This window comes from Schistocerca serialis, chromosome 3, assembly GCF_023864345.2.
Source record: "Schistocerca serialis cubense isolate TAMUIC-IGC-003099 chromosome 3, iqSchSeri2.2, whole genome shotgun sequence".
Classification (NCBI taxonomy): domain Eukaryota; kingdom Metazoa; phylum Arthropoda; class Insecta; order Orthoptera; family Acrididae; genus Schistocerca; species Schistocerca serialis.
In genome coordinates, this window is record NC_064640.1 from 617,552,634 (window position 1) to 617,574,612 (window position 21,979).

The 21,979-nt window shown below is 38.2% G+C and overlaps 1 protein-coding gene across 1 annotated transcript in view; it reads left to right on the plus strand.

Moving 5' to 3' along the window:
- Window positions 1–21,979, plus strand: part of LOC126471053 (patched domain-containing protein 3-like) — a 630,102-nt gene that overhangs the window by 459,975 nt on the left and 148,148 nt on the right. The window contains exon 14 of the mRNA XM_050099121.1: window positions 6,602–6,763. Coding sequence (XP_049955078.1) covers window positions 6,602–6,763 — 162 coding nt within the window. The remainder of the gene's footprint in view (window positions 1–6,601; window positions 6,764–21,979) is intronic.

Below are 21,979 nucleotides of genomic sequence, written 5' to 3' on the forward strand. Positions count from 1 at the left end.
AAGTGGCAGCTGGAGGGGCAAGTAAGAAATACATTCCTCCACCTTTTCTAGATGCTTCTCCCACTGTTGCATACTCACTCTAGTCTCCAATCTGCACACATTTGATGCCTCCAGGCAAATAGTTCATTTGCTTAAGCATCCACCAGCCTTTGCATTAAAACAAGACTGTGGTAAAATTGCAGCAACAGCTACTATGATGAATGTTTCCATTTCAAATTTTCTATATGTTTGTGGGAACTGTAATATACTATTGCTTTACAGAGTTTAATTTCCACTTCAATTACACGAATAAAATTAATAATTCATTAGTTCTATATGTCAATTTTAACCTTCATTCACAGGACAAAATACAGGTCCCACTTATAGTGCTAGCAACATAAGCAATATAAAGCTTACTCCAATCCTCTTCTTTTGGCAAGCGAAGTTTCCTTCTTTCACTCTCTGTAATTAAAGTCAGCTACCATGCCAGCACAGTCAATTTACACCCAGCAGTTCTTTTATAGTTGATAAAATGTGGAAAAGAGAGAGAAAAGGAGAGGGGACGGGAATCAGGGTTTGAAAGTTTGGGACAACAGGAGTAACAAGAAAGATAGCAATTAATGTAAATATGTTGATTTTTAAGGGCCCTATTCTGAAGAACTGTCAAGAACAGGATGTTCTGGCTCAAATTCTTGCCTACAGGCATGGAAGGGAAATAACTAATATGCAGGCAGTCAGGCATCTGGGCACCCATAGACAGGTGTGGGCACATGGCTAACGCACAGGCAGTCAACACTGTCTGCATAATGGTTAGTTTTTGGAGTATGACTGAGCAAATATGGCCTTTGACACACTATTACACTCCAAATAAAAATGCTAACGTTTTACTTTAGTGGGATGCGGCATTTATCTTTATTCACTAGTCGCAAAATATTTGCTGTCAGACACAGTCAGTCTTCTACGTTGAATTGTGAAACTGGGACCTTTCTGTAGTTTTTATCCACTTCTTGATAGAAAAGAAAGCTGTTAACAAAAAAATGTTGACTCATAGTCATGATGCCAGCTGGATTTCTGTGTAGCTTGCAAACTCGTCTTTTAAGGGGAATCATGAAGTTTTAACCATCATATCAGAAAAATGTAGTTACACAATTCTTTTTTTTTGTTTGTAAGTACATGTCTGCAGTCCTGGTATACACGGAAATTCCTATGGCACAGTACTGTAGCACACTGCTAGGAGCTGAAACAAAATGGTGCTGTCAGTTGATGAAATGGATTCTTGTTTGGTAATCTCTTTTTTGAATTCAAACAGAACAACACTGCAACAGCCTATGCCTAGTTAGTTCAAGAGTACAGTACATCATACAACACTGTAATTAGGGATACGTATGCTTACAATGTGGTCAAACAAGTCTGATACCAAAGTGACAGACCATCTCTCTGCGAAGAACAGGGATCACAAGAGAAGGGAGGCCCTGGTGTTCCAAAAAAGCTGGTGTATCACAATAGAGGCATGAGTGCATAAATTGAAAATCAGTCACATCTCAATTTTCAGCATCTTGCAAGACTTTTGTAACATGACAAAGGTCCATCCCTGCTGTCTTCCATGATTGTTCAGGCCCATTCAAAAACCCACCGAGCTGAGATAGTGGTGGAAATGTTGCATGTGTCTCAGGTCAACCCAAATGACTGTTTTAGCCACCTAATCACTATGGATGTATGCAGGGTGTATCACCATGACTCCAAGACAAAGGAGGAAACCAAGCAGTGGCAATGTGGACTCACCATCACTGAAATAGAAGACCCAACTTTCTTTGGACAAAGTGATTTCTGAATTTTTTTTGGACCACCATGGTATAGTGCTAACAGATTATCTTCATAAGTGGGCGAAGTGTCACAGGAGTATACTACCAAAACCTCCTGATAAGGTTCTGGGAGACTGTCAAGACAAAACATCAAGGGAAACTGTCTGCTGGAAACAGTCATACATTCTGCTTCTTTAGGTTATCATATTCTGCCACTTTCCAACTGAGAAAGGTGTATGCCCCCTCCTGCAAAAATTACCTTTCTGCAACTTTTTATATACATATGTAGCAAATTTTATAATTTTGTAAGTAAGTTTAATAAAATAAAGCATTTAGGAAAATATTACTTAAATAAAATATATCAACAAAAAATACTGCACACCACAAATTAAATATTTCACTGTAGTAAATAAAATACAAAATGTATAAACTTTCTAAAAATAATTAAAGTAAAAAAAGCTGAATCTTACTGTTTCTTGTAGTAAATAAAATACAAACTGTATAAACTTTTTTAAAATAATTAAAAGTAAACAAAATCTAAATCTTACTGTTTATGGCAGCCACTGTACATTGGCTTTAGTGTAATGTATGACAAAAAGAACATATTTTATCTGCTCCTCATAAATTGCTAGTAACCTTCAATCAACAGAAATCATAAAAAGCTGGAAGCCTTCAGTCAAATAGCATATTAGCTTCAGCACATGCTCGCCGACCTTTGAAATCCTACAGTACCATAGCAAAGTAGCAGCAGGAACTTCATAGATGAACATGAGTGAGCTGTGTAGGCGGCAGCTGCCTAAACCAAACATGATGTTGCCATATTAACCATGTTATCCACAGACCTCTCTGTTTCTCTTGTTAAGTTTTACCCTCTACCAATCATAAGAATTTTTACGTCTGTGTTGCAAAGTACTAAGGATGTTATGGATTGGCACAATTTCATTTATATAACTGCAAAGTCACACTTATGAGTTAAATGAGCACAAACTGTAACAGTATCAACAACAACCCCATACAATTTACTTGCTGAAAATTTTTATTAAATAAGGCCCTCATGTTACAAGAACCAAAAGCTTAAAATAAAAGTAAGGTACTTCAATACAAATGGTATTTATAGTATTCGACAACATCCTAGGCTATTCCTTCCATTTTAAGATATGTGAAAAGTGGTGTAATAAAGTTTTATTGACACAAAATGATAGCAAACAAATTGAAAACATAGTTGTCTAATGCTTGACCTTTCAAAAATACATAGGTGTGATCCTAAGCAAAAAGTGAAACCTATTGCTCTTGGTATCAATTAGATTGTATAGTGCAGGTGTCAACAACTCACTGACTGTGTAACACACTGCCCAATTTTAACTAATTTTCTACACGATTTAAGCACACTGTGACACAGAGACACTTATGTAACACTCGTGACTGTTTCTGTTTTGTCACTAACAACAGAAGCATTTCAGTTACTCCAAACATTCAGTGAAGAATAACTGTTCGAAGTGAATTCAGACTGCGTCCCAACTTTTCTTCTATCCTTCAAAATGACATGCGCAAGTCCAAGGTAGCCAGAAGTGATAGAGCTCAAACATTTACTACTGGTGGTTATAATTAAAATGGTTGTTTAACGAGTGCTGCAGTACAGGCTGTATGTACATCAGAGGATGCTGAAACATCGTAGTTATCTTCATTAATTGTTGCAATTGCGGAAGTATGTTGGAAGAAATAATAGTTCCCTTTTCTGCCACCAGGTGTAAATACGGCACTGAAAGCAGTCAGAAAGTGGCATGGGTGCGGGAAAAGGGAGGTGTGATCAAACACATGATAACAGTGATCCTGGGATGATTGTTAGGATATGGTCACAAGTTACAACATGTGTTCCTTATGGTTTCCGAGCTTAGCAACATGCAGCATCCAATACTCGGCATGTTCGACAGTTGCCTGCAGCATATCCAGTGTAATCAGAGTGATAAGTCATAGTATGTTATCCTACAGATCAGGAAGAGCTCAGATACATCCCTGATAGGCACAATGTTTCAGATACCCTCACAAACAGAAGTCACATGGATTTATGCCAGCCGGGGTTCTGGAAGGCCACATCTCTTGAAATTGTCTTGAGATACTGCAGTTATTATCAAAGTTTTCTCAAAGCAAATTTTCCACCTGGCAAGTGACATTTGGTGTCGCCCATCTTGGATGTAAACAGTGGGGTGTACATAGTTGCATTTTTGTGAAGCTGGAATCAAAGAGGTCATTATAATGTGCAGATGTCACTGTACACCTAAAAGGCCCATGAGGTGTCATCTCCTCAAAGAAAAATGGACCAAGAGTGAAGGAGCTTGTGAAACCACACCACACAATCACACAAGCTGACTGCAGTGGATGTTCTTGCACAACATGTGGCAGAGTACAAAGGGCACTCGTGCCTGGGGGCAAGGGGAGGGGGCCGTGACCTCTCCCTGCACTCAGGCAAAGGAAAAAAATACATGGTGAGTCAAAAAGGACTTAACAACTTTGGAATGATGTAGAAATTTATTGAGATAGCAAACAACCTCACGTTTCACATAAAAGTGTCAAGTATAATTTTGGTTTGATGTTAAAATTATTTGTGACGCGGCAAACATCCCACCAGTAAACAAACTCTTCCCACACTCATTGCAGCAAATCAGGCATAATTTGTGCAACGGCAGCACAGATTCGATATTTCAGGTTGGCTACACTGGTTGGTAGGGGAGGAACATACACAGGGTCTATAATAAAACCCCAGAGAAACAATCCAACGGTGTCAAGTCCGGGGAGTGAAGGGGCCATGCAACTGGCCCTTCATGGCCAATCTACTGACCTGGAATGCGATTATTGAGGAAGCCTCAAGCTTTCATGAGGAAATGAGGTGATGCACTGCCTTGCTGGTAGTAAACTATCCTATCTCGGTCATCTTCATCATTCTGCCATAGGAATTATGATTTCAAGAAGTGTACATCGTAACATGTAATTCATGTTCCACAAAATCTACATGCGGGCACTATGGTGATTCATTATGTTACAGTGAAGAATCAGTCTCAACAAAGTTCTTGTGCCAACAGTAAATTGTAGGCTTGCTTGCAGGTTCTTTAGCATATTTGGTGTGAAATGTACGCTGAACACTTGTTGCAGAGCTCATTTCAAGAAACCAAACAACACAGCGAGACTCGCACAAGTGAAAGTAGCCATTTTAACCATGCACTATACTGGCGCTCCTGGTAGCGAAATGGTGTACTGATGCACTATGTGAATCAAGCTTCAGGTTGTTTGCTAAAAAATGACACCCTACAGATTCTATAAGTTACCTCAATAAATTTCCATATCATTCCAAAGCTGCAAAGTTCTTTTTGATTCACCCTGCATAGCATAATCAGGTGTTACTATTTCAAGAAAATTATTTAAAAGTCAGTCTTACCTAGATTTTAAACTGTGTCATAACAAACTTTTTTATGGCTACTTACAAGTCAGCCTTCATCTTAAAAAATATTTAAAAAACTCTGGGATGGAATATAACAATATTATGAAAAGGAAAGTTCTGAAAGTTTTATTTGTGACAATCTTTTTGTTGTGCCTATCTGCGATTCAGCATCTCCGCTATATGGTGAGTAGCAACTTTCCTTTTCATAATATTGTTAAAAATACTCCATACTTCCAGGTCTAACCCCACTACAAACTATAGTATGGGCGCCCTCGATAGAGTAGAATCGCGTATGCAACAGTTCTGTGCATTCACGATACCGTGCAGAGTAAAATTTGTCTTGTCTGTCCCAACATCATTCACCAGCCACATGTGGTCCGTTTCCAAGCGTGCCAAAAAATGAAGGGCAAAGTCACAGCATTGTAGCCTATCTTGAGGCTTTATTTGGTGCACGTTCTGAATCTTGAAGTGTCAGTAGTGTGAAATGTGGCAAAATTCTTTGAACTGTTGTCCAGGAGAGAGAGAATTCCTGTCACAGCTCAAGCACTGGTTGCAGAATTTGAGGTATGTGCTGCATAGTTGGCTATAGCTACAGGAACTTCAACAACTGCCATGGGAATGGGATGCCTCCCTCTCCCTGCTGCACCACCTAATCCACCTGTTTCTTCAAATTTATTGATATTATTCTTTAGTCCATTTATTGACATGAGGCCTCTTTGCAGCTGCTTCTGTCAGTGATATTCCTGCAATTTAGGGTCTTTCTTGTCAAAAGCCATTGTGTTTTGTATAGAAAGCTTCAACCTTCTTAATCCTTTACACCAATAGCCACTTCACATAAGAAATCACCATGTGTTGACAAGCGACAAGCAGCATACTGATGTCAAAATAGGACAATTTCCACATCCTGACTGCTTTCTGTGACATATTTTCACCCAGTGGCAGAAAGTGGAACTATTATTATTTTTTCAGCATATTCTGTGAGCATGACAACTAATGAACATACCTACGTCATCTCAGTGTCCTGCAATGTATACAGCCCACACTGCAACACTCTGAACACAATCAATCTAATTATAACCACTCAGTACATGTATTTTATTTTGTTATGTGTAAATGATATTTGAGTAGTTTGTACATTTTTCTCAAATTCATTTTAAGAGGCCTCCACATACCATGTGACAATGATACCCCGTTGTTGGTTGTCTGTCAAGTCTGGAAACATGAGTGATTTTCTGCTACTATGCAGGAAATAAATGTTTTTATTCCTACATTTATTTTGCTGTAATTCACTTTTGGACTGTTGTTCCACTTACAGATTTTTTAGATGTTATTCATAACAACATACTTAAACTATTTTTTTTTTTTTTGTTTCTTGACATTATGACAGGCATCGCAAATACCCTTTCAATACATCATGCTGAACAGTACTGCAGAACAAATAAAAGCCATGCAATCAATTGAAGAGCTGGTTGCTTCACTGAATATCACTGAGGAAGAAGAAACAATATTCACATATTCTGCCGATTATGTTTCATGGACAGCAAACAAGGTAGGGTGCAAAATAACTTTTTTCTATTTTTACTGGAATTCTTCTGGATATTATTTCCATGCTTCACATTCTGAAAAGCAGTAAATCTCATGAAATATTGTATCTCAGTAGTGTTCAAAGGCAAAGTATTGAAATCCCCACATCGTGTGAAAGTAACACACACACTTTTACAATGCAGATGAGAACGGTGTATTTGCTGTCTTCTAGTTACTAAACACCACCTAATTTATGCAAATGTTATGAAAAGATTTAGTGTTAAAAGATTTGTAATCAGTTAGCTCCAACTTCCACTGTTCATATTCACAATAAATGTTATGAAGAATACCTCAATTGAACAAAAGATTGTAGAGACAATTAATATGTTGACTGCCATGTGTATAGTGGTTGATGTTTCACGGCCAAGCCCCGTGATAGTTTAAGGCTCTTCTGTGGCTGCTGCCAGACACACAGCATCAGGCCTAAGGCTTTGCTGTGATTGGTGGCAGCCTCTTGGCAGTTAACGTGTTAACCAAATGTCTGTGTACATGATTATATGCTGGCATTTACAGATATCTCACTGAATTCAAGAACTGCTTTATGATACAGGTGCTGTTACTCCAGAACAACTGTAATCCACATTTTAACCCCACATCTGAATGACATCAGATAACTAAAATATGTTTACCGATTTCTACACTGTCCATCCAATAAATTCTGAGACTGATTTTATTCCTGGCATTTAAGCAATCTCAGCACAGTAAATACAGTAGCTGCTTGAACTAACAACAGTAAACAACAAACGTACATTCAACCAGCCAGTTGTAAACAGGCAATGTTAAGTATTGGATGTGCAACCACAGTGTGTCAACATCATCGTGTCACAAATTGCGATAGAGCAACATCTCCAACTCATGTGTTCAAATTATTCTCCAAGATGTTTTGAACTGTGTGCAGAGTTAATCCTGCACAGATTGACTCCTGAACAAAAATGACAATGTATGGATGCCTGTCACGACTTTATTGAAATGCTAAACACAGAATTTTTTTCCCCTAAAAAGACACAGGTGGCAAGAACTGGTGTGATCAATACAAATCTACCACAAAATGATAAACTACAAAAAGTCACATAACCAACATCCAATAGGTGGGTTGATCATCATCCCAAAGTTTCACTTGGTTGTATGAACATTCTGTATGTTGTACTGAAGTGGAGGGGGACTATGTAGAAAACCTGGAGCATTGGAACAATCATCTAAATGTTTGTTTATATTTGTTAATCTAGTCTTGGAACTTTTTAGACTGATGGTTTATATCTTCAAAGTTATTTCTGACAGTACAAAACTGGATGAGCCGATTCATTTTTTCTAACATTTAAGATAGTCTATTTGTGCAAAATGGACCAAGTCTACATAAAATGATACATTATTTTTTAAAAAAAAAAAAAAAAAAAAAGGAAGGTTAAGGTTTAACGTCCTGTTAGTGACAAAGTAATTAGAGTATAAGCACTAATAATGGAAAACATTCCAGAGGAACCATCCCAGCATTTGTCTTCAAGCGATACAGGGAAATTACAGAAATCCTTAATCAGAAGGGTAGGACATGGGTGTGAACTGCTGTCTTCCCAAACACGAGTCCATAATCTTACCACTAGCCATCTCCGTAGCAGAGGTTGCTAATGCACGCCTGTGTGGTGGCACTCGCCCCAGTGGTAAGCCTATTTCAATGCTGGTGATAGAAAATTGCTACTGCCAAGATTTGGCCAGCTAGGGGAGGAGAGGTGGTGCGTGTAAAGTTCCTGATCACCATTCTTTGCACCAATGTCCTGGGTTACATTACTAACCTCTCTCCAGCCCACTAAGACTTTGCTTCAAATGGTAATGCTTCAATTCCTGCATCATCTTACCACTAAACCAAATCATTTGGTATAGATTATGAACAGCTATGGGTGCCCATGATTAAGATTCCCATTGTATTTTTAACGAGAATTACATTTTCAAAATAACACAAAAAAGGAAGTTAGTAAAAATACCATCAATATAGGCTTAATAATAATTTATTTTCACATAATCTATTATACCAATGATGGGAAGTTAACAGCAGTATTGCATATACAATTTTGATGTACATATAAAAACAAATTTGACACATCTTGGATTGAAGATGATGTGACAATCACTGGTACATTAGTAGCACTTTTTGAGTGGTTTGTATTTGTTCCAGAACTGTATTTTCATTAAATATCAAACTTCAGAAGCCCATAAGAGGGAGGCTAACAAATGTTTTTATCCTCAAAGCTTTTATTGTTTCTAATTTGAGTTTTTTTTTTAAAAGCTTTTATTACTAAAGCCACTCTTTACATAGTTAGTGAAAATTGAACCAAACTTTGAATATGTTTTAGACACACTTGCTCATTGTGAAAATTAGTAAAAATTTCCAGCCATTTTTCACTGACAACATTTGATTTCAAATCCCAGTCCAGCAGTTAACTTTCACAGTATTTACTTACACAGTAGTCATCAAACAGTTCTCACTTATCCACAATGAAGTTCATACTAGATTTTACAAAACTATACAATTTTTGAATGCTAATTTGCTTGATGGTTTTGTTTAATGTGATCCACTCCACTGGCTGAAGAGCTTGCAGAAAAGGTTCATACCATTCACAAATATATCCTATGTAGGTGTCATAGAAAGATGTGATGGTATCTAACTGATCAAGTATCAGTAGCTTTTCATTTTCCAAATTACACAACTGCTGTTTTACTGCAGATGTCAAAGGTTTCAGATTTTGTGGCTTTTAATTCATGAAGCAATGTTTATTTTGTCTTGCAACTTCAATTACTACATTTCCTTTTCCGATGCACATAATACTGTTGGAGAAAAATACATAGCTGGCCTGAAAGGAACTCACAGGTGATGAAAGGGAACTGATTTTTAAAAAAATTCTTGAGGGTGCTAGTATACTTGTTTAGGGGACATTAAGTAGGATTTTGATGCTTGGGAAGCATCCATGACTCCTACAATTTCTGGTGTGAAGTCTGCATGCAGAATCATGAATTGACACAGTGAGGTCATTTTTATATTCCAATTTTGCTCGCCACATTGATCCGAGTACATAATCAGTTGCTTTGTTTGGACATTATGTTTAACGTAATGCGTGAGACACGATACAATTTCTTGCTGTCTTCGGGATGCTTCGCTCTCACTCCATACATACATAGTAGCTTTCTTGGTACATAGGTCATGTATTCCAAGGCAGTACGTCCACAATTGCCACTTGTAGTAACAAATACCTATCATAAGTACAGTGTTGGTTAAGTCCTCATCAAATCAAAGGCAATCATGGTCATATCGTTGTTCTGATGCCTTCCTTCTGCTGCATCGCAATGCATTCCCATCGCTCTCAGCCTTTCATTGATGTAACTCTCTTTCACATTCCCATTTACCCTTCCCTTCCATGGTGTCAGCTGCAGCATGTTTGATGCTAAAGAGGTCACATTTACGGCAGGAATCACTTACAGGGGGATGAAAGGACACATTAAATCTTTTATTAAATATCTGAACAAACATGTAGTATGAGACCAGATCATCATGCTTGGCTTGATATAAATGGTATAACTTCCCTATGCTCATGCCTGGTGACAAATACTTTCGAACCACTGTTTCATTTGTTCTTGCATAATGGCTCCGACATACTGGAAACCATTTTATGAAGTTCTCTACCGCAACCGTCTTTGCTATTGGTATTTTGTTTTTAGCAGGGCATGCGCCTTGCTTATCAATGAGTGGGGTCTGGTGCTGCACTTTGTACGAAGGAACCTTTGAAATCCTACCATCTGATATCTGCAAAATGTTCTATAAGAACGTTTTACACATCTACACGTCTACTCCCTCTTCATTCTGGAAATGCTATAGGCGTGTTGTTGCTCATTATGACTCTGTAGTACCAGAGGAATACACATGTGCCGTAGGGACTACCTTCACCATAGCATAAATGTATGCCGACTGCAAATCTAAACTACCTCATGCATAAACTGAGTGAAATAGATGTTTCTGGTGTTCGGATGAAAAATGTCGACCACATTCCTCCTGACGCGCGCATGCTCCGAGGATGGAACATATCTTTGGCACTACATTTCCCTTCACGTTGATGTATTCCTCCCCTTCAATCACTTTTCTTTTTGATTGTTCTGTGCCCACAGGTGCACATTCTGGACCCTTTTTCTTCCTCGTTGTGGTGCAATTACAGTACCAGTACTACAATCCCTCTTCAATCCGTCCATGGTTGACATAGTGGGTGTGGTATCCTTCAATGTACCGTGTAGATTGGGCTCTGCTAACATGACACGTAAATCATTCACTGCACCATTTTCATGCTGGCTGAATCGGCAAGGTGCACATTCCACGTCTAAGGCATTGCTAGTAGTGTCCAATCCAAATAGGTCTGAAATCAAAATGTTCCTTATCTGAACCGGTGTCCATATCAGATCATATGAGTCCAACAAGGCAACTTAACACCATCCTTACCTTGCAATGCGGCTTCAACATTGTCACCAGGGCTACTGCACATGTCGTTCTGTAATACACACACACTAATGATCGTTCAGCGGTGTGTCGACTACAATACTGTGAGTAAATACTGCACCCGTGTACTCCACCAGACGTCACGCGCTGTATAACGTATGGTACGTTGTCCCACTGGCCTACTCACTGTGCATACATGGTGCAATAGTGGCCTATGTGGCATAGGCCACTATTGCGCCCCATTTCATATGGCACTGCACGGTGCATAAACATCTGATGCTGCCACATTGTCCAGGATGTCCGAATACATGTCTGGCGATTGTAGGACGTAATGGTAGGGCGTAAAGTGATGTTCTGTTTGATTATCTCATTTTTTTCCAAAAATGTGGGTCAGGCCACTGTTGCGCTGATAGCCTCAAACATGGAAACATTGGTGGATTTTACCAATATAAGCTGTATATCAATGGATAATCTGTCTGAGCCAGTTTGGACAGCATTGTACACAATATGAGCGGGACATCCTCCAGATATTAAACTATTTTCACTCTTTTTCTTGCTAATTAAAGATTGTTTTTTGCCTTTCCTCCATAACTGATATTTGTGTTGCCAGCCAAATTGCTACCATCCTTTCCTTAAGACTGAATTTTTACAATACTTCCAAGACATACAAAGTCAAATGCTCTGTACTTTCAGTTCCCAAGTTCACTACCTCGAACACTCACACTACAATGCCTTTATCTGGATGATAAAACTTTTACTAAATGGAACTAACTGGAAGTTTTTGTGACTAGAAGAATCTGTCATCACTGAAATAAACTATGCTTTTTACAGTTACTTCATTATTTATTCCACAGCAAACTGTACAATCACATTTGTGATCACTGATTTTGTTTTTGTCTGTCAGCATGAGAGTTTCTTGTTGAATTTAATTAAGTCAGTAGTGCATTCCATGGCCTTTAAACTGGTTGTGCATCACTGTACAGTATGCAAATGTGGCTTCTTGCACTGAAAGTTGTTCATCTATGTCAAACTACCATCACCAATAAATAGTTATCCATTTTTGATCTGCAAGAACTAACTTGAAGCACAGCTTTATGTTTGTTGGGCTTCACACAAGTTACTCTATCAGTACATCTCCCACATCCAATGCTAAATTTCACACGGCCAAACTGTACACTCAGCACTCTCACTGTGTTCTTTAACAAACAGGAATTCTTGCAGCATCTTACCGTATATTTTGCACTTGCATTTTCCCATGACCAATACAGATAACATTAAGATAAAGTAGATAAAATCAAAATATCACACTTCCGTAGCCACGTGATCTACGCATCTTACTGTTATGTGAAAAACCTGGGTTCAATTCCCGGTACTGCCAGGGATTTTTCCTTAGTGGGAGGACTGGAGTGGGATGCATTCAGCATTGTGATGCCAATTGAGTAGCTACTCGAGTGAAGTTGCAGCTCCACAATCTGGAAAGTCAACAATGACCAGGACAGTTGTGTGCTGACCCAAGCCTCTCCATACCACATTCACACACCATATGGCAAATGAAGTCTCAGCAGACAGTCAACAATGCATGGTCTTCAGTCTGATCGCAGGGTTCAGATTTAAATAATTTATTTACAGCCCTGGAAATCTTAAAACTAGCTTACTACAGTTCAACATATCTGAGTTACACCACATTCACCTATTTACAAGATCACAGTACCATCTAGTTTCTGAAAGAATCTACACATTATATTGAACTTATCAATCAATGCAGTTTATTTTTTAAAAAAATTTTGTGATGCCTCCACCAGACATTTTCTTTATTTGGTAATATCTAATACTAATAAATCACTAGAAACATTATGTAACTTACAGAGAGGTAAAGTCATGGACATTATGGATGAAGCTGAAATTGTATCCATCTAAAAGACAAACTGGACAAAGTTTTAAATGAACAAAAAGACTTGTGAAATGGAAAATCGCTGGGCACCTTTTCACCTGTTCTACAATGAAGCATTATAGAACTAAATAACGCATAGTTATCACTATACCTATTAACACTCGAGCAGTCGCCCCGCCTGTGTATAAAGTGTGCCAGTCACACAACTGTTTTTTTTTAAACCTTTCCATTATTGTTTTACCTCTGTACCTATTCCTTCATTTTTTGCTTCAGCAAACACAGTAATAAATTGTGTTGTCATACATCCAAGTGAGCAGCATTAACATAACATAAACAGCAAGCTAGGTGAGAAAAAACTTTATGATGTGCACAAGAAAATGACAGATTCCAAACTAGCAGCACAATCCCACAATGACGCAGTTATCTATGATATAATTAGTAACCAAATAAGCAGTTAGCACAGATCTGATGCAACTGCACTGTTTAATTATTTGAGTGGGTCATTACTGTGGAATAACACGTGTGTGGCAACAGAGTGATACAACAAAAGGTTTATTTTATTACTGTTTATTTAACTAAACAGTGATTTTGTTCATAAAATGATAGTTTATTTTATCATTGTTTAATTAAACAGATTAAACTGTAATTTTGTTCATCATGTTTGCCTTGGTAACAAAGCCAGTTATTCTTCACATGCGTACAAAATGCAACATGCGCCATGCACCTGCTCACGTTATGAAGAGCGGTGCGGCCGCTTGAGGCTTCATAAGTATGCCTTATGCAAAAGATTACATAACCATGACGCAACACATGGAAGGTTTTATTTGCTTTCCATAGTTTTCATTACTGTTTCATTACACTACTGTGGTCAACTTTTGTAGATCTTTGTAACAACTACATAAAAATACTTGCTCCCATAACAACATAACAGATTTTTCCAGCTTATTTTATGAATTATTTAGGCATGAAGGAGATAACTCACCGAAAGGCAGAAGTGCTGCATCAACGATAGGCACACAAATAAAAGGTACAGAGCTTGGTTAGTTTCCGGAATGCACTTCCTCTTTCTAGCTGTAGGAACACACACACACACACACACACACACACACACACACACACACACACACACACACACACACACACACACGCCTTTCTATATTGTGTTCAGTCGAGTCTCAGCTCTATACTGAGCTGGCAGTCAACTGAGCACAACGTAGGGAGACAACAGGTAGGTAGGTAGGTGTGTGTGTGTGTGTGTGTGTGTGTGTGTGTGTGTGTGTGTGTGTGTGTTTTGGGGGGGGGGGGGGGGGCAGCACCATGAGTGCGCATGCTTTTCCTACAGCTAGAAGAAGGAAATGCATACTGAAAGCAAGCCAAGCTCTGTACCTTTCATTTGTGTGCCTATTGAAGACACAGCATGTCTGCCTTTCAGTGAGTCATCACCTTTATGCCTGAATAATTTGTAATTTTCACCCAGAACTTACCGTATATTATTACAACTTATTTTATGGAAATTACATGCAGTCATATTTACACCAACAATGAATAACTGAATATACAGAAGAATAAAGATCTACAGGGCCTAATTAATAATTTTCTGTAAATTAATAATCTTCCTAGTGTACATACATCAAAAATATCAACCTTATAAGCAAGGGCTTCACAACACTCACTCGAAACTAACATGTTTCTAAAATGATGGAAAAAACCATGTCCAATTTATTTTATGACAATTACATGCAGTCACAGGAGCTAAGATGTGCATGGCATAATTCACCATTAAAAACTTCTGTAAAAAGTAAGTTATAATCACCCTAGTATATTTGGGATATGACTTTATTCTATGTTAAATTCATTAGTGGTAAAATGCACCCAATGTATAATGCTTCTACTTTAGATACTTCAAAATAGTGTTAGGCTGAAATTGTATAATAATACATCAGATATAGAAAAAGTCATCTGAAGGCATCACAAAATCATTTGTAAAATTCTTCGCAGCTGCGAACCCTGTCACAATGAAGATTATATGACGCAATTTAGTTTTTTCGTGGTAATGAAGTGTAATGCCAACACCCCGAAACTTCAGCATTTTTTTAAGTAGCCACACTGAAAATCCAGGACATTTTGCTGGTCCCAAAGACAGTTTAGGGACATCGAAACATTATTAACAATCTGGACTGTCCCGGAAAAATTGGGATGAACAGGAACCCATGATCAAACCTTGTCAAACAACCTTGTGGTCACTCTCCATGCTGATGATGTGGCATCCATATTTATTTTACTCCAACACATTTGTGAAGCATTATGCACCCCATTTCTTAAATAGGAACTAAGCCAAACATGGGCTAAGTCTTGTAGCCCACATCAATTTTTCTAAAGGGATATTATAATACACACAATCAAATATCTTCAATAAGTTGTGAAATATTCTGACTGGTGATACTTCATCGCTTACAAATCATTTTATGTATTCAAAGTACATAAAATCTAAACTGGGATACTGAAATCCAAACTGGGATTAACACTGATAGCTTGCACATTACCTGAGCAGTCAACACTAAACATCTGTCAATGTCATTGTAAATGTGGTGTAGTGATGGATCTCTAGCATATAGTACAATAAGCATCAGACAAATACAGGTGTTGGACAAAAACATGGAAACACCACGAGAAATGTATGCGTGAACATAAATGCAGGTGCCTGTCAAGCCTGCATGTTGTGCTGTTGTATTTGACCATGAATGGCACCTGTCAAATGTTCTCAATATGTTGGAAACATCAGTTATCAGTGCATTATGCTGGAGCTAAGTGATTCAAATGTGGGTAAATTGTTGGTGCTCATATGGTGAGTGCTTCCATAACTAAACTACCGTAAGTGTTTTGTGCTTTTAAGAGGCATAATATCGATGATTTATACTGCATACACAAAATATCTTTCTACATCATCCACTAACTCTGAACTCACAATGTGGCGACTGCTATTTTTTAAATCAAAATCAAAGGTCAGAACCCAAGATCATTTCCAGACAAACTGGAATCATCATTTTCTTCTTCTTGTGGTTCACCTACACAGTAAATTGGATCATATGTACCATGAAAACTGAAAATCCTATGCACACTGTATGAAAACCACCTCCCCTCCCCCACCCACCCCCGCACCCACCCAGTGTGCAAATTTTATTGTTGTATACTACACGACATACTGAGACTATAAACTGACTGAATCTTTGTGACATCAGCGTAGTGGCACAGAAGTAGTAACAAATGTCCAGGCAGTGAAAATTTAAGGCGGCCATTCATATAACATAACCACAATTTTGGGCAGTGGTAGGTATAAAAGGATACGTCTGTCATTATTGTAAGGTAGGAATAACAAAATGAAATGGAAGAAAGAGTTAAACTGAAATTGTAAGCAATTTTATTTAGTTGGATTTCAAACAGAGGCAGCAGAATTCATAAAGTACATGAATAACCATTCTGGTGCTGTTTCCACAAATAAATAATTGTCAGACAGTGTCTTGCCCTATCTGGTCTTGTGCAGCAATCTTAATGACTGCTGCAATATCTCCTATGGTGTTAGTAAGAGCACCTGTGGTACTGTCTTTAGAATTTAATTGGGTTTGACACACAGCTGTTTGAAACACTCATCTGAGAGGTATTAGTCCACAGTTGTCATGGTACCTTAAATTACTAAAACAGGATCCATGGAAGCCCAGGCTTAATAATGCACCAGCAGGCCTGCATCTGTGACACAGTGCACGTTTGTAGCAGCAGTTCACCATATCTGAACACTTACCATTGACCTGCTGCAATGAGAAATGTGATTCATCTAACCAGAGAACATGTTTCCATTGATCCACCGTCCAATCTCAATGTTTCCATGTCCAGTGCAAGTAACTATGTCAACATGAGAGTCCATAGGGTTTGTCTATTAAGAATGGCGAAGTGCGCTGAATGGTATGCTCTGCAAAACTTGTGCCTGCAACAGCACAGTATTCTGTCTTCAGATCTGCTACACATAACCACCACCTATGCTGTTTTACAGAGCAAGTAACCCTCCAAACTTCACGTTCTGTGATGAAGCATGAATGTCTAACACCTTATCTCTTCATATCAATGCACACACTGCTGCAAAGTGAAAATTTTATTCTGTAAACCTTGCCTCTTACTCACCATCTCACCATTCGTCAACCACTTTTCTATATATTCTGATAACAGTAGCGATTCCAAAATGCTCATTCCCAGATGCCGGGTCTTTGTCAAAGTCATTAATATCAGTGGATTTCCCCATTCATCCCTGCTTTTGTTATACAAGTTGGTCGGAAATTCCCATTACAAACTTCTAGGACATGTAGAGGGTAGTGAGTACATAACACTTTGAATAGGAACCCATGTCCGGAAACATACCGTTTCCATTCTACGACAGTTTCAATGCAGATGATTACCCCATCCACACCCACGTGAGGAATGTACTTAGGCATGACCCAGTACAATTGTTGCAATCCATTTGCAAAGAATACTGACTTGTTCTCTTATTACTTACGCATTTGCACTACAACTTACACCTTATGGTTTATGCTAGTCGACAACAAGAAGTACCCAGCATATACGGCACCAGCCGCAACGTACCAATGCATTACAACAGTGGCTTGATGTGGCGACCACTAATGTTGTTACACACAATGCACCTCCGAAGCATTTTCTAGTACACTCTCTCCATCCCACCTGGTGTCTCTTCAGTGTCTTGTGCAGCAGCCAGAACTCATGCCAGCATATCTTCCTCTGTCTCTACAGGTGTCTCATAAATTAGGCTCTTCATATGACCCCACATGAGGTAGCCCATAGGGGTTAAATCTGGCAATCGTGGTGGCCACACGGTTGGATCACCACAGCCTATCCATCTTCACCATACCGTCTGTTGAGATGTCGCCTAACAGCCAGTGAAAAGTGAGGTGGTGCTCCATCATGCTGAAACCACATTTCCTGATGGACATTCAATGGCACAGCTTCCAAGAACGGGTCCATTACGTGTTGTAGGAAGACTAAGTATGTGGGACCTGTGAGCTTGGATGGAAGGACGTATGGTCCAATCACATGACTGTTGAGAATACCTGCCCATACATTAATTCCAAACCTGTCTTGAAATCCCTGAACACGCGTGGCATGAGGGATGGCGATTTCGTGCATTCGGAACACAATCCCTTGTGAACCTACATTCATCTGTGAAGGAAACTTGATGTGGAAACAGGGTGCGTCGATGCAACAGTGCAGAAGGTGACGCATTGTGGAAAGTCTGCTGGACCCATAGCGTGTACCCTTTGTAAGTGGTACAGATGTAATTGTTGCTCATGCACGACGTCCAAGACGGTACTGTGACTAACAGCCATTGCACGCACAATTGTTCAATTAATGTAGGTTAGTTCTTACAAAGAAGAAAACAGCAACCAGCCACTATTAACACTGCTATTGATTTAGGTAAATAGAGCGGTTACTGGTTTCGAACTGGCAAGTTCATCATCAGATGGCTGTTCACATGATTTTAAAGATACACTTTACATTATCGTCCGTTTTTAATTTTTATTATTCCACTGTGGCGAAGTATTTTTGATGTGTTGTTGCCCTACGGTAGAGAAACAGTGTTAGAAGCACCCTATGTGAAAATAACTAACCTCCAAACGATGAAATACAGCATAAATACATATGTGAGGTTAAGTGGTTATGGCACTTACATCGAAACTTCCGCGCGATTTTGTTGCGAAGTTGCAGGATTGTATTTTTCGCATATTCCTTAATACATCCAGCACTTATGTAACTTGCATATCACCATATTGTGCAAAGCACCACACACACACACACACACACACACACACACACACACACACACACACCAAAAAGAATTTGCCACATGTGATGTTATCACAGAGATTGCAGATTTACAAACACAACAGTGTCAGAGACGTTCTCTCTCAGAGACATCACAATATACAGGTTGCTTTGATTTCACAGAATGACTGTTTTTAGAGAATAACATAACTTACTGAAAATTAAAACACAAAGATAAACCTTACATTATGAGTGTATAATATTACAAATGAAGTTGACAGATGTAGTAACCAGCTTGTGTGAATGCTACTTATATGGTAATTTGTAAATACTGTGCTATATACAAGGAGCAACATAGAGGTGAGATAAAATGAATAATATGACAGTAACAATTGTACTAATATCTATCTATCTATGGTGCACTGAAATTTTGAATCAAGTATATATATATTTTTTTCCAGGTATCAGTGTAGCATTACAAGTATTTATATTACAAAGAATACCATATTCAGTGAGCAATAATTACAAATAAATTGGGAAAATGTGATGGCCAGTTGTATGAATATTACTTATATGGTATTGTGTAAATACAGTGCAATAAACAGGTGACAACATTTACACGAGATATATGAATAATGTGACAGTAGTAATAATATAAATGTAGTATGGCACAGCACTTTTATTTTTAAATCAATTTTACAGTTGCAGTAATGCATGATTGAGCAGGCAGCTATATTATGATGTAATACTTTCTTTGGATTATTGACTGCATGTTGTTGTTAAAAGGAGTAGTGTTTACTTATGTTTTAGATTGGATAATAGGTGAGTGAAGTTGTGTAGAAAGGTTGCATTGGCTAGCTCTGTCTGTTCATTAAGAATATGATGTGGTGATTTGCTTTTATGTGTATATATTTCTATCTCTTCAAGCAGATTCATGAGGCTACCTTTCTCAACATGATGCAATATTTGAATGTGGTCTTAAATGTTTTTTACTCTATGTTTGCTGAGAGTTGCGTGCATTGCAAATTTTGAAGGATTGTTCAGACATATGGCATCTAAATGTTCTTTGAATTGAATCTCAAAGTTTCTCCCAGGCCGTCCAATATAGAAGGAAGGGCAATTTTGGCATCTGAGTTTATATATACCTGATCTTTTGTAAGGTGGGTTGTTGTTCTTTATGTTATGAATGGTTAGCTGCTGAAGTTTATGGTTTGTGTGGAAGCCTTATATTTATGTTTGTGCTTTTGAAGAGATTACTTATTTTATGGGATATGCTCCCTAGAAAAGTAAGTGAGACGTATTTTCTGCTGCTTTCTCCAGATTTTTGTGTTGACTGCATAGGTATCTGGTGTGGAGCATTGTTGTTTTTTTTATTTTTTGTGATAATTTATCAGTCATGTGTGGGTTATATCCATTGTTTAGAGCTATGGCTTTAATGATATTGGTTTCTTTATGTTGTTCAACTGGTACCAGTGGAATTTTATGCAGGTGATTAAGCATGGACCTGAAGTATGCCATCTTATGTTCGTTTGGATGGCAAGATGAACTGTTGATGCACACATCTGTGGCTGTTTGCTTTCTGTAAATTTCAAAATGATGTTTCTGGTTTTTGCTGGAAATTTTTAAATCTAAGAAATTGATGCTGTTATTGGATTCATGTTCAACAGTGAATTTGATGTTACTGTGCATGCTACTCAGCTTGGTTGTTAATGTGTCAATTTCTTCATTAGTGCCATCAAAAAGAATAATTGTAGCATCTACATACCTTTTCTAGTAGACGATTTTGCTGTTGATGTGACTGTTAGTTTTGAAAAATGTGTGTTCTAAGTGATTTACGTAGATGTCTGCTAACTTCCCTGCTAGGCTGCTACCCATTGCCAACCCATCCCTCTGTTTGTAAATTTTGTTATTAAACCTGTAGTAATTGTATGACACCACCAATGTGAGTAACTCAGAGAACCCACAGATTTCTGCCATCCTCAGTTTCTTGTGTTTAAGCAGATTGTACTTGATTATATTTATGGTGTCCTGTATAGGGATGTTAGTATAGAGATTTACAATGTTAAGCGATGCAAATCTGGCTGTCGGTGGAATGTGCACATCCTTAATTTTGTCAATGAGCTCAAACGTGTTCCTAATAGAGTAGTTGGTTTCAAAAGTATAATAGGTATTTAGAAGAGCTAGCAGTTTGTTATTAAATCTGTATGAAGGGTTGTTCCTAGAGTTAAAAATAGGCCTCATTGGGCAGTGCTGTTTATGTATCTTGGGCTGCGACCTAAGGCGAGGGGCAGTGGTGTTCATAGCAATGCAGCCCCGTACTTCCCATTTGCTTACGAGGAAATTACAGTTCTTACGAGTTTTCTTAAGTTTGGCTTGAAATTTAGAAGTGGGATCAAAGTCTAATTCAATTATGTTATTACTACTAAAAATTCCATGGTTTTGTCAACATATTCATTTTCATACGTTACAACTGCCTTCACTATTAGAGCTTTACTGTTAGAAAGTTTGGAGTTGATAGAGTTCAGTGCCTTTTGGTCACTGTTTTTATGTGAAGTATTTTTTAGGTGTCTTGTGATTATTTTATTGGCTTTGAAGCCTATTGCATTTGTTTCCCTGGGATTCAATTTAGCAGCATCACATGCAAGCTTAGTGGATGCAATAAGGCTTTTTAGGTTATTGCCATTAAGATTTGGTTCTATGTTGTGCTTAAGACCTTTGTTTATGGGGGCAAGTTCAGTATTTGTGAAGGTGATGTTATTTGAATTAATAACTCTTTCATGGAACTGATGTAGGTTAGCCTGGGATTTTTGGCACTGAAGCTACCTTTTTTGCTTTTCAGACCATCAAGTTTTTTGTTATGCGTACAAGTTATTTTCTGACGTTCTTTATAAATGATGTCGTCAATGTATTGCAATATGTAGGAGAACTGTAGGCTGGAAAGGCTACTGCTAAGTTGCAAATGTAGATTGTACAGTTGTCTGTTGAGGAGGTCTTTCTTT